The sequence below is a fragment of the Lissotriton helveticus genome, chromosome 6, assembly GCF_964261635.1.
Source record: "Lissotriton helveticus chromosome 6, aLisHel1.1, whole genome shotgun sequence".
NCBI lineage: Eukaryota > Metazoa > Chordata > Amphibia > Caudata > Salamandridae > Lissotriton > Lissotriton helveticus.
The window spans coordinates 716424217-716436776 of NC_136067.1; the positions used below are offsets into that span (position 1 = coordinate 716424217).

A 12560-nucleotide genomic window follows, 5' to 3' on the forward strand; every position below is an offset into this window, starting at 1 on the left:
TCGTAAGAGCAGTTATTTCTTGAGACTCGGCCCTCTCCATTAGATGTATTCCTTTATGTACAGCTCCGACAGGGTATGCAACACATTTCCTCAACGTTCACTCAGGAGCCCCCTACGTTGACCCCTCTGCATTTGGTCTTACAGGCTACTTCGCCGGGGCATGTCGTCTCTAGACTCTATCATGCCATTCACACACAGCAGGAGGTGGCTTCTTGCCCTTCTCATGCACACTAGACCACAGACGAACATTTGGCTTACCTCTGTTTACAAACAGAGCAAATCTCGGGCAGCAGCAGACTACGCATTACGCACTATAAATTTTTACATCTTTTATATTATACCCCTGTTAAAATGTATTAGTACAAACTAAAAGTCTTGGATCGATGTGACAAATGTGGCTCTGCTGGGGCAGATTTTCTCCATCTGACCTGGGACTGCTCCGTGGTGAATGAGTATTGGAGGCAGGTTTTTGAGGCACTTGAACAGATGACAGTAATTTCTTTAGATCCCACGCAATTAGTGGCTTTATTGGGCTACACTGAATCTATAGCGAGGCCCCATCGTCACTTCCTGTCAATTGTTTTGTTAACAGCTAAACGCCTTGTACCTTGTAGATGGGGCAGGGGCAGCGCGCCGAAGTTTAAGGATTGGCTCTCCGATCTAACATACTGTCAAGAACAATTGAGTAATTATGCAGAACTACTCCCCTCGACTTCCCGACCCCAGGATATCTGGGATCTCCTGGAAAACTACCTTAACACACTCCCCTCTGCAGCTCCTGCTATCACTGAAGACAAACCAGTGTCCTAGATATTTACGGGTGCAATGTGCATGGGATACTCTTTTTGTAACCTTCGTATCAACAATTCACCCTTACTCTCTCCATGCTTATTTCTGGATGTTCCAATGTCGATATGTATATACTGGGTTATGGGTCTTCAATGTGTTAATATTATTTGCCCTCTCAGTCTTAACCCAGCTGCACTGTTAATGAGGTTTTGACGGTCCCAATGCCTCCTCTTTAGGGTGAGTCCCAGTGAAAACAACATGGTTTGGGTGGTTATTTCCCTTTCATCATGAACTGCTTCTGTAGGAACTGACTATCGTGTATTGATCTACATTGCTATGTCTGCCTCTGATTTATTTTAATGTTGCCATGTTATGTCATTGAAAATCAATAAATTATAAATAACAGGAACCAAATTCGAATGGAGGCCACAAGAAATAACATGTGCTTCAACAGTTAAGACGCCAAACGCGTTTCAGTAGTGATCCCTTCATCAGCAGCGTCCCTTCATGAAGCCGGAAAGCGCCATGTTCACGTACACCTGATAATTATACCTCAGCCGATAGGCGTGACCATCACTCTGGCCTTGTGGGACATGTAGTGCGTGAAAAAAATGTTCCACAGTGGGTGCGCATAACCAACAACAAAGTTCAGCAAATAAATCCCTAGTGGGTTGATATGTAGCTCAGGTGGATGCCTGCTCTGTAGCCGCCAAACGAAGCGTCACTGATGTCCAAAACAACACGTGAAGATGGCGCTTTCCGGCTTCATGAAGGGACGCTGCTGATGAAGGGATCACTCCCGAAAGTCTTAACTGTTTGCTGGGATTGTGAACCTGCTTGTAAGCTGCCACACTGAATAAATGAAGCACATGTTATTTCTTGTGGCCTCGATTCGAATTGGGTTCCTGTTGTTTTGGAGACAGACAGACAGACACAGACAGACAGACACAGACAGACAGACACAGACAGACAGACACAGACAGACAGACACAGACAGACAGACACAGACAGACAGACACAGACAGACAGACAGACACAGACAGACAGACACAGACAGACAGACACACACAGACAGACACACACACAGACAGACAGACACAGACAGACAGACAGACACAGACAGACAGACAGACACAGACAGACAGACACAGACAGACACAGACAGACACAGACAGACAGACACAGACAGACAGACACAGACAGACAGACACAGACAGACACAGACAGACAGACAGACACAGACAGACAGACAGACACAGACAGACAGACACAGACAGACAGACACAGACAGACAGACACAGACAGACAGACACAGACAGACAGACACAGACAGACAGACACAGACAGACAGACACAGACAGACAGACACAGACAGACAGACACAGACAGACAGACACAGACAGACAGACACAGACAGACAGACACAGACAGACAGACAGACACACACAGACAGACACACACAGACAGACAGACACACACAGACAGACACAGACAGACAGACACAGACAGACAGACAGACACAGACAGACAGACACAGACAGACAGACACAGACAGACAGACAGACACAGACAGACACAGACAGACACAGACGGACACAGACAGACACAGACAGACAGACACAGACAGACAGACACAGACAGACAGACACAGACAGACAGACACAGACACAGACAGACAGACACAGACACAGACAGACAGACACAGACAGACAGACACAGACAGACAGACACAGACAGACAGACACAGACAGACAGACAGACAGACACAGACAGACAGACAGACACAGACAGACAGACAGACACAGACAGACAGACACAGACAGACACAGACAGACACAGACAGACAGACACAGACAGACAGACACAGACAGACACAGACAGACAGACAGACACAGACAGACAGACACAGACAGACAGACAGACACAGACAGACAGACACAGACAGACAGACACAGACAGACAGACAGACACAGACAGACACAGACAGACAGACACAGACACAGACAGACACAGACAGACAGACACAGACAGACAGACAGACACAGACAGACAGACACAGACAGACAGACACAGACAGACACAGACAGACACAGACAGACAGACACAGACAGACAGACACAGACAGACACAGACAGACAGACACAGACAGACAGACACAGACAGACAGACACAGACAGACAGACACAGACAGACAGACAGACAGACACAGACAGACAGACAGACACAGACAGACAGACAGACACAGACAGACAGACAGACAGACACAGACAGACAGACAGACAGACAGACACAGACAGACAGACACAGACAGACACAGACAGACAGACAGACAGACACAGACAGACAGACAGACAGACAGACACAGACAGACAGACACAGACAGACAGACACAGACAGACAGACACAGACAGACACAGACAGACACAGACACACAGACAGACAGACAGACACAGACAGACAGACAGACACAGACAGACAGACACAGACAGACAGACACAGACAGACAGACACAGACACAGACAGACAGACAGACACAGACAGACAGACAGACACAGACAGACACAGACAGACAGACACAGACAGACAGACACAGACAGACAGACACAGACAGACACAGACAGACAGACACAGACAGACAGACACAGACAGACAGACACAGACAGACACAGACAGACAGACAGACAGACAGACACAGACAGACAGACAGACACAGACAGACAGACACAGACAGACAGACACAGACAGACAGACACAGACAGACACACACAGACAGACAGACACAGACAGACAGACACAGACAGACAGACAGACACAGACAGACAGACACAGACAGACAGACACACACAGACAGACACACACACAGACAGACAGACACAGACAGACAGACAGACACAGACAGACAGACAGACACAGACAGACAGACACAGACAGACACAGACAGACACAGACAGACAGACACAGACAGACAGACACAGACAGACAGACACAGACAGACACAGACAGACAGACAGACACAGACAGACAGACACAGACAGACAGACAGACACAGACAGACAGACACAGACAGACAGACACAGACAGACAGACACAGACAGACAGACACAGACAGACAGACACAGACAGACAGACACAGACAGACAGACACAGACAGACAGACACAGACAGACAGACACAGACAGACAGACACAGACAGACAGACAGACACACACAGACAGACACACACAGACAGACAGACACACACAGACAGACAGACACAGACAGACAGACACAGACAGACAGACACAGACAGACAGACAGACACAGACAGACACAGACAGACACAGACAGACACAGACAGACACAGACAGACAGACAGACACAGACAGACAGACACAGACAGACACAGACAGACACAGACAGACAGACACAGACAGACACAGACAGACAGACAGACACAGACAGACAGACACAGACAGACACAGACAGACAGACACAGACAGACAGACACAGACAGACAGACAGACAGACAGACAGACAGACAGACAGACAGACAGAGACAGACAGACAGACAGACACAGACACAGACAGACAGACAGACACAGACAGACACAGACAGACACAGACAGACACAGACAGACACAGACAGACAGACACAGACAGACAGACAGACACAGACAGACAGACAGACACAGACACAGACAGACACAGACACAGACAGACACAGACAGACAGACACAGACAGACAGAGACAGACAGACAGACAGACAGACAGACAGACAGACACAGACAGACAGACACAGACAGACACAGACAGACACAGACAGACAGACAGACAGACACAGACAGACAGACAGACACAGACAGACAGACAGACAGACAGACACAGACAGACAGACAGACAGACACAGACACAGACACAGACAGACAGACAGACACAGACAGACACAGACAGACACAGACAGACACAGACAGACACAGACAGACACAGACAGACACAGACAGACACAGACAGACACAGACAGACAGACAGACACAGACACAGACAGACACACAGACAGACACAGACAGACACAGACAGACAGACAGAGAGACACAGACAGACAGACAGAGAGACACAGACAGACACAGACAGACAGACACAGACAGACACAGACAGACACAGACAGACAGACAGACAGACAGACACACACACACACACACACCCCCCCTCTGATTCCCATAGCTCAACAATTTCAGCTTCACTCATTGGAATACTTCGTCTGGTGTTTCTCGCAGTTCCATAGAAGTCAAAGCTCTACTCCAAAATTATGAGAACAAACAAGTAGATTTCCAACTTTACAAAATATAGCTTTGTAAATGCAGTCCTGTATTTTTAAGAGACTTGTTAGTTTTACTAAAATAAATTATAGCAACAATAATTATTTTCACCATTGATATTATAATCGGAGGAATGCATTTTTTCATAGATGTCTGTCCAGGAGAGCCCATAGTACTTAGGGGGATATAAGGTATATTCCAAGTATATGCGCTTATTAAACACATTTTTACTGCTAGTGCTAAATCAACTTTCTTTTAGACATTCTGTTTGAAAAGACTTAATATTTTTTACATGTGAATAATAAACCAACTGCTTTGGATTTAGAAATGAACACAGAAATTATACAAGGGCCAGTACTGAAGCTAAATTTTTTTATATGCAATCAATATTCAATTAAACATTCACAAAGGGGTTCAAAACAACAGTAAGTAGTCACCACCCTATGAAAAGTCCTGACTTGATTCTGCTGCTTAACTATTCTTTCAGAACGTAGCTGATTAAAACAAAATATGTGCTCTAATTTGCTTTTATTCATCAAAAGCTGTTGTGATTTTATTTGGTTCTGTATTTAATGTGCCGGAAATGTTTAATTGAAATGAATAAATATATAACAAAAGGAGGGAGGGAGAGGGAAAGTGGATTCGGTCTCCCCTGGCAATTCACATAAACAAAATGGAATCCACTCTGGTAGTGGTAGTGGTCCCCACGGTGGTGGGAAGCACACAGTGTTGTTTTGAATACCCCTCACACACCAACAGGCCCCTTGGTGTCATGCTTCATCATTGGGGTCTTCGCACCCCTCTACGGGATGCGGCGTGCTACGACTCATGACTACGTAGGAGCACTTTAAAGTGTACTATGTGTTGGTGTGTGTGAGGGGAAGATAGATGTGAGTGGTGAGGTAGTGAAATGTGATGGTTAAAAGATACCTGGCTCGTAGGTAGAAAAATAAAATGTATTAAGCCCTCGGCTGGTATCGTTAAAAGGGGTGCAGAGTGAGGTTGTTACTGTGTATTAGGGTACATCAACCTCAGAAAGTGTGTCGACATGTTTCGGAGTGTGAAAACTCGTTCTTCAGGACGAGGTTATGCACAACTATCCTCACCTTACTCACATGTAGTGTAGGTGTAAAAGTGAACTCTACAAAAATTATTTAAAAATAGGCGTAATGTGCCTAATAGTGTATAGAACTGTAGTCTGTTGCGCCCAATTGGCGTTTATAGAACAAGACCTGTAAAGAAATTAAACAAAATAAATCATATCATCACAATAGGACGTAGATTTAGACCAGGGAAAATGACCTGTTCAAGATAAAAGTGGGTAGTAAAGGACCAATTAGGTCTAGAACCCTAAAAAAAGGACATGGACACACAAGAAAACAGAGATACACACATTTGCATGGATATGCCACAGTTTTTCTCCTTAGTTGGTTTTCAGGAGGAAAAATGGTTTAGACAATGCTTACTTATAAACTAGGACTAGATGGCCTCATGAGCCTATGCGTGGTATTGTTTTTTTTTTCTCGTGCTCAATGCGGCAACCTAAAGGATATTAGAAAGCTCAATTCAGGTTCTTGGTATTACTCACGAATAAGGTAGATATCATCCCCCTGATCAGTAAGCACCCCACTCACGATTTCTGCAAGACCCAGTAGGCTGCCTTCCCTTCAACGCGGCTCGAGACCTGCTCCCTTATATAGTGCCAGAAATTGGTTTAAATTACTGCTTCATTCAAAATGGAACATGCCCATAGAAGGAGAGTGTCCTTCAATTGTATTCCCCGGTTCTGCGCGGATGTTATGGGCAGTACCCTTTCTTGTGCGCATGCGCGTAAGGGAAGTGAACTCCACGGAGTCACTATCCTGAATCTCCGGCGCATGTGTGATTATGCGCTATCTAATCGCGCATGCGTGCTGTAGAGAAACCCACGGTGGTAGTACACAATCGGGGAGCCGGCGAAATATGGGTAAATGCTAAGATCGAAGTTTGGAAATGGATTTAGCATAAGTCTTCAATCGCCACAGAAGTACCATAAGGATATTTGAATACTACAAAATGTGAGCTGATTTAATTAAAAAGGAATTTGTCAAGCTCGATGTTATTGGGGCAGAAAATAAAGGCATATCAATTCTAAATAGATTGAATGAATAATCTAATTAAAGGGCTGGTATATTAGTTGGTGCCAAACATAAGGGTTCTTAGTATGAAGTTAAGAATAATGAGCCCAAAGGTCATCGCAACTGGCCCCATGGGATAGAGTCATTGAGTCCAGTGGTGTCCGTACTAAGACGGAAGACCCACCTCTGCTCTTTCAGAAAGGCAGGTTTCTTAAAGACAGAGACTCACTTTAAACCGACGGCGAGGAACTGTCTTCTCCGGTTTGACAGCTTCCACCCTCGTCACCTAAGAGAGAATCTGCCATACGGACAGTTCCTTCGCCTACGCCGCAACTGTAGCGACATAGCAAGGTGCAAGTCCCAAGCCCAAGACTTGAGCAGAAAACTGAAACAAAGACAATACCCGGACAGGGTGATAAACAGTGCGATGAAGAGGGCACGTAACAACAACGAGAGGCGCTCCTAGAAGACAGAGCTCCTAGAGACAACTCAGTGAACAGACCAGTTTGTATAACAACATACAGTTCAGTCTCCAACCAGGTTTCTAAACTGGTGAACAAACACTGGCGCATACTAACGAGTGGCACGCTGGAGTTGGAAAAACCTCTTTTTGCACATAGGAGAGGAAAGAACCTCAAGGATATCCTTGTACATACGAGACCTCAAACCCCAGTTATCCAACAACCTCGGTTACAAGGGTTACGTGGTCACCATCCATGCGGAAACTGTAACAGTTGCCACTTAACAAAGAGAAGCCAGACCCTGACTTTCAAGAATGGTACAAGGTGGGAACAACGAGTGTTCACCAACTGTAACAGCAAGAACGTTGTCTACCTCATCACGTGCCCATGCAACATGGAGTACGTGGGCATGACTACACGAACAGTAAAGACCAGAATAAATGAGCATAAGAGTAACGTGAGGTGCAGGAAGTCAACCACAAAAATGGCAGCACATTTTTTGGAGGCACAACACTGTGTCAACGAATTACACTGGACTGTCATTGAACAGCTACCGACAGATGTGGGCCTATTTGAGAAAGAGCAGAGGTGGGTCTTCCGTCTTGGTACGGACACCACTGGACTCAATGACTCTATCCCATGGGGCCAGTTGCGATGACCTTTGGGCTCATTATTCTTAACTTCATACTAAGAACCCTTATGTTTGGCACCAACTAATATACCAGCCCTTTAATTACATTATTCATTCAATCTATTTAGAATTGATATGCCTTAATTTTCTGCCCCAATAACATCGAGCTTGACAAATTCCTTTTTAATTAAATCAGCTCATATTTTGTAGTATTCAAATATCCTTATGGTACTTCTGTGGCGATTGAAGACCTATGCTAAATTCATTTCCAAACTTCGATCTTAGCATTTACCCATATTTCGCTGGCTCCCCGATTGTGTACTACCACCGTGGGTTTCTCTACAGCACGCATGCGCGATTAGATAGCGCATCATCACGCATGCGCCGGAGATTCAGGATAGTGACTCCGTGGAGTTCACTTCCCTTACGCGCATGCGCACAAGAAAGGGTACTGCCCATAACATCCGCGCAGAACCGGGGAATCAATTGAAGGACACTCTCCTTCTATGGGCATGTTCCGTTTTGAATGAAGCAGTAATTTAAACCAATTTCTGGCAATATATAAGGGAGCAGGTCTCAACCTTTCGACAGTACGTCGGAGCCGCGTTGAGGGGAAGGCAGCCTACTGGGTCTTGCAGAAATCGTGAGTGGGGAGCTTACTGATCAGGGGGATGATATCTACATTATTCGAGAGTAATACCAAGAACCTGAATTGAGCTTTCTAATATCCTTTAGGTTGCCGAATTGAGCAGGAGAAAAAAAAAACAATACCACGCATAGGCTCATGAGGCCATCTAGTCCTAGTTTATAAGTAAGCATTGTCTAAACCATTTTTCCTCCTGAAAACCAACTAAGGAGAAAAACTGTGGCATATCCATGCAAATGTGTGTATCTGTTTTCTTGTGTGTCCATGTCCTTTTTCCTCTTTTTTTAGGGTTCTAGACCTAATTGGTCCTATACTACCCACTTTTATCTTGAACAGGTCATTTTCCCTGGTCTAAATCTACGTCCTATTGTGATATGATTTATTTTGTTTAATTTCTTTACAGGTCTTGTTCTATAAACGCCAATTGGGCGCAACAGACTACAGTTCTATACACTATTAGGCACATTACGCCTATTTTTAAATTATTTTTGTAGAGTTCACTTTTACACCTACACTACATGTGAGTAAGGTGAGGATAGTTGTGCATATCCTCGTCCTGAAGGAGTTTTCACACTCCGAAACATGTCGATGCACTTTCTGAGGTTGATGTACCCTAATACACAGTAACAACCTCACTCTGCACCCCTTTTAACGATACCAGCCGAGGGCTTAATAAATTTTATATTTCTACCTACGAGCCAGGTATCTTTTAACCATCACATTTCACTACCTCACCACTCACATCTATCTTCCCCTCACACACACCAACACATAGTACACTTTAAAGTGCTCCTACGTAGTCATGAGTCGTAGCACGCCGCATCCAGTAGAGGGGTGCGAAGACCCCAATGATGAAGCATGACACCAAGGGGCCTGTTGGTGTGTGAGGGGTATTCAAAACAACACTGTGTGCTTCCCACCACTGTGGGGACCACTACCACTACCAGAGTGGATTTCATTTTGTTTATGTGTAATTGAAATGAATGACAGAATGTCAAAACTTTGCAAACCGGTATGGACGCCCAGCCCTAAGTATTTTGAGTTTGCAGCAGTCCGGGTTACGAAAATGTATATTGATCCAAAGAAGTGTTTATTTTAATGTTATTGCTTTCCAAAAGCTGGCTGAGGGAAAAGAACAATCCTCTCTGCTCGCTTAGAATAGCAGGACTGTAGTATGAAAGCCTGAAAGAAAGTAACCCTTAATTTCAAGAACCATCAAACAAATACAGAAGCATGTGATGATACCTGAAAGTACTGTCAACTCATTTATGAAGATCAGGCTGTTTGGCCTGAACTAGGAAATGAGGATGCGTAGTTTGTATTGCATGCTTATCACATGCTGTATTAACTGTTCAGTAATGATAATATCCTAAACAATTATCTCCTTGCAGATTTTAGAAATTATAAGGGTTATTCTAAAACTGTATGAACAGTGGAAGAATTTTGATGAGCGAAAAGAAATGGCTGCTATTCTCAGTAAGATGCCTAAACCAAAACCACCTCCAAACAGGTACTGTGTACACAATCTCGGGGCTCTTTTATGTTTGGAAACGATTGCTTAAATTTTCTGTTATTTATGGTAAGGGTCTTTATTTCATTTAATTAAATTTATATGTTCTCTGTTGGAATGTATTTACCCTCTAATCTTGCCGCTCCAATCATTACTTCATGAGAAGTTTGCTCACTTGGCAGACTAACTTCTAGGATATCTAACATATTTCTCTTAAATTAGTTAGTTCCCTTGCCATCACAAGGCCCTTGATCTCTTTGGTGTTTTTATTTTGCCTTCCCTGCAGCGGTTGCCTGTGGTTTTCTGATTTACACTGACAGGAGTATTTTGTGTGGTGGTGGTTGTATCCTATTTCTAAATTCTTTTCATACTATCAGTAGGTCGCATAAGATGTCAGCCTTGTGTATAATTTTAGGATTTAAAGTCACGTACTTCTCTGTTCTTGTCGTTGCAGCTGCTGATGTTCCTGGCTGGCGTTCTTCTGCCTATCCCTCCTCCAATGGGGTAAACATTTTTACTTTCTGTCACAATTGGTCCTAACCACACCTAGGACTTGGTGATTTGTGATTGGGGGAATTTCTCTTGAAATAGTTTGCTGTCACCAGCCAGCCATGTTCCTTATTTTTTTCACTCTTCGTCTGTCTGAAGGTTGTGAGCTTCTTTTAATTCGGTCCATATCCAGTCTTTCCGGGCTCCAGTCTGGGATATTTTCTGGATTACTTTAACATTCAAATATTTATGTAGATAACTGTATCGACTGCAATGGTCTCTTCTGTAAAGTTTCTATTTCAAAGTCTCTTATACTTTTAAGGACTTTTCGAAGCATACAATATTTATTTAAGCTATACAAACTATTAAAGTACTGGTGCAATTTCCACTCAGCACATGGAAAACTAACCAAAGTAATTAATCCGGCTTACTAGACTTAAAACCGATTATGCATCTTAAGTCAATGAGTGCTTTGCTTTTATTGGAAGTAGACTCCTACTATTCTAGCTTAATCACAAAAATACTATAAATAATGCCTTAACTATGAGACTATAACATGTATTTGTTTTTCTTAAGGAGCAATAATTTGTAGTTTCAGAGCACCTAACTGCACGATAACACGAACATCTTCTTACAAGACTTCGGAGTAAAGTCCACATGTTTTTATAACCACTCTAAGGTGTTTCAGGTCCCTTTTAGGTCGAGCCTAGGCAGCGCATGTACTCTCTACGAGACATGCTGTATTCAGCAAAAGGACTGTGATCCCGCCTGCTTTTTACTACAGGTTGACCCCTGTGTCGCTCTTCTTTACTGCCTCCTAATTGGTTTGCGCAGCCTATAACTTCCGTTCCTAGCTGAGGAGCACCGGCCAAGCACAGATTAATTCTACTTGATTAGTTCCCATCCACTGTGATGCAAGTACTATTTCTTCTATGCCCCCTCTCATTCCCCCTGCCCTTTTTGCCAAGGCGTGTATGTTTTGCCTTCACGCTATATCAGTTTATGTTCCGATCCATTTGTTATGAATTTTCAGACGCCGCTCTCTGGCTTTAACTGGGCTTGTTTGTAATCTATGTCTGCTGTGGCTTTGGGGTTTGAGAGCCTGTACTCCAGCTCCAACAACCCCAGGCTAGACCAGTGCAGCCCCGGCTCTGAGTGCAATGCAGGGTAGGACGAAAGGTCAAGTAACATTCTTCGATCTGCTTGTTTATTATTTTTTAAATAAAATCAAATGTTGGCTATTAAGGGCTGGGTTAGGTTTGGTGATTGCTTTAAAGTGGAGAAGCGCTGCTGGAATGGCCGTTCTGTGGATGTGCAGTTGCTCCGGCTTCTTTCAGGGTTCTTTATTTGTGTTTTGACACACTATCGCTCATGCAGCCCTAGTGCACCCGAGAGGGACATGTGTGGAGGGGCATGTGTGGTGTTTTATTCCCCCAGAAGTCTATCCTAGGTAACCTGTCCCCATCCTAGCTCCAAAGAGTAACAGAAAGCTCTCTGGAGCTGACCCTGGCAGCTGCTGTGCACGAGCAGATGAGAACAAGGTGCCCCTCCCACGCCCTCGGGAGCCTTCACTGAAACGGGCCTCAGTGAATTTCGATTTTTGTGCCGATTTAGTTTTATA

General features: G+C 44.3%; 1 protein-coding gene across 1 annotated transcript in view; it reads left to right on the forward strand.

Annotated features, from left to right (window-relative positions):
* CCNC (cyclin C) overlaps positions 1-12560 on the forward strand; it is a 249084-nt gene that overhangs the window by 169448 nt on the left and 67076 nt on the right. Inside the window, exons 11-12 of the mRNA XM_078648206.1 lie at positions 10332-10450; positions 10905-10954. Coding sequence (XP_078504332.1) covers positions 10332-10450; positions 10905-10911 — 126 coding nt within the window. The 3' untranslated portion in view covers positions 10912-10954. The remainder of the gene's footprint in view (positions 1-10331; positions 10451-10904; positions 10955-12560) is intronic.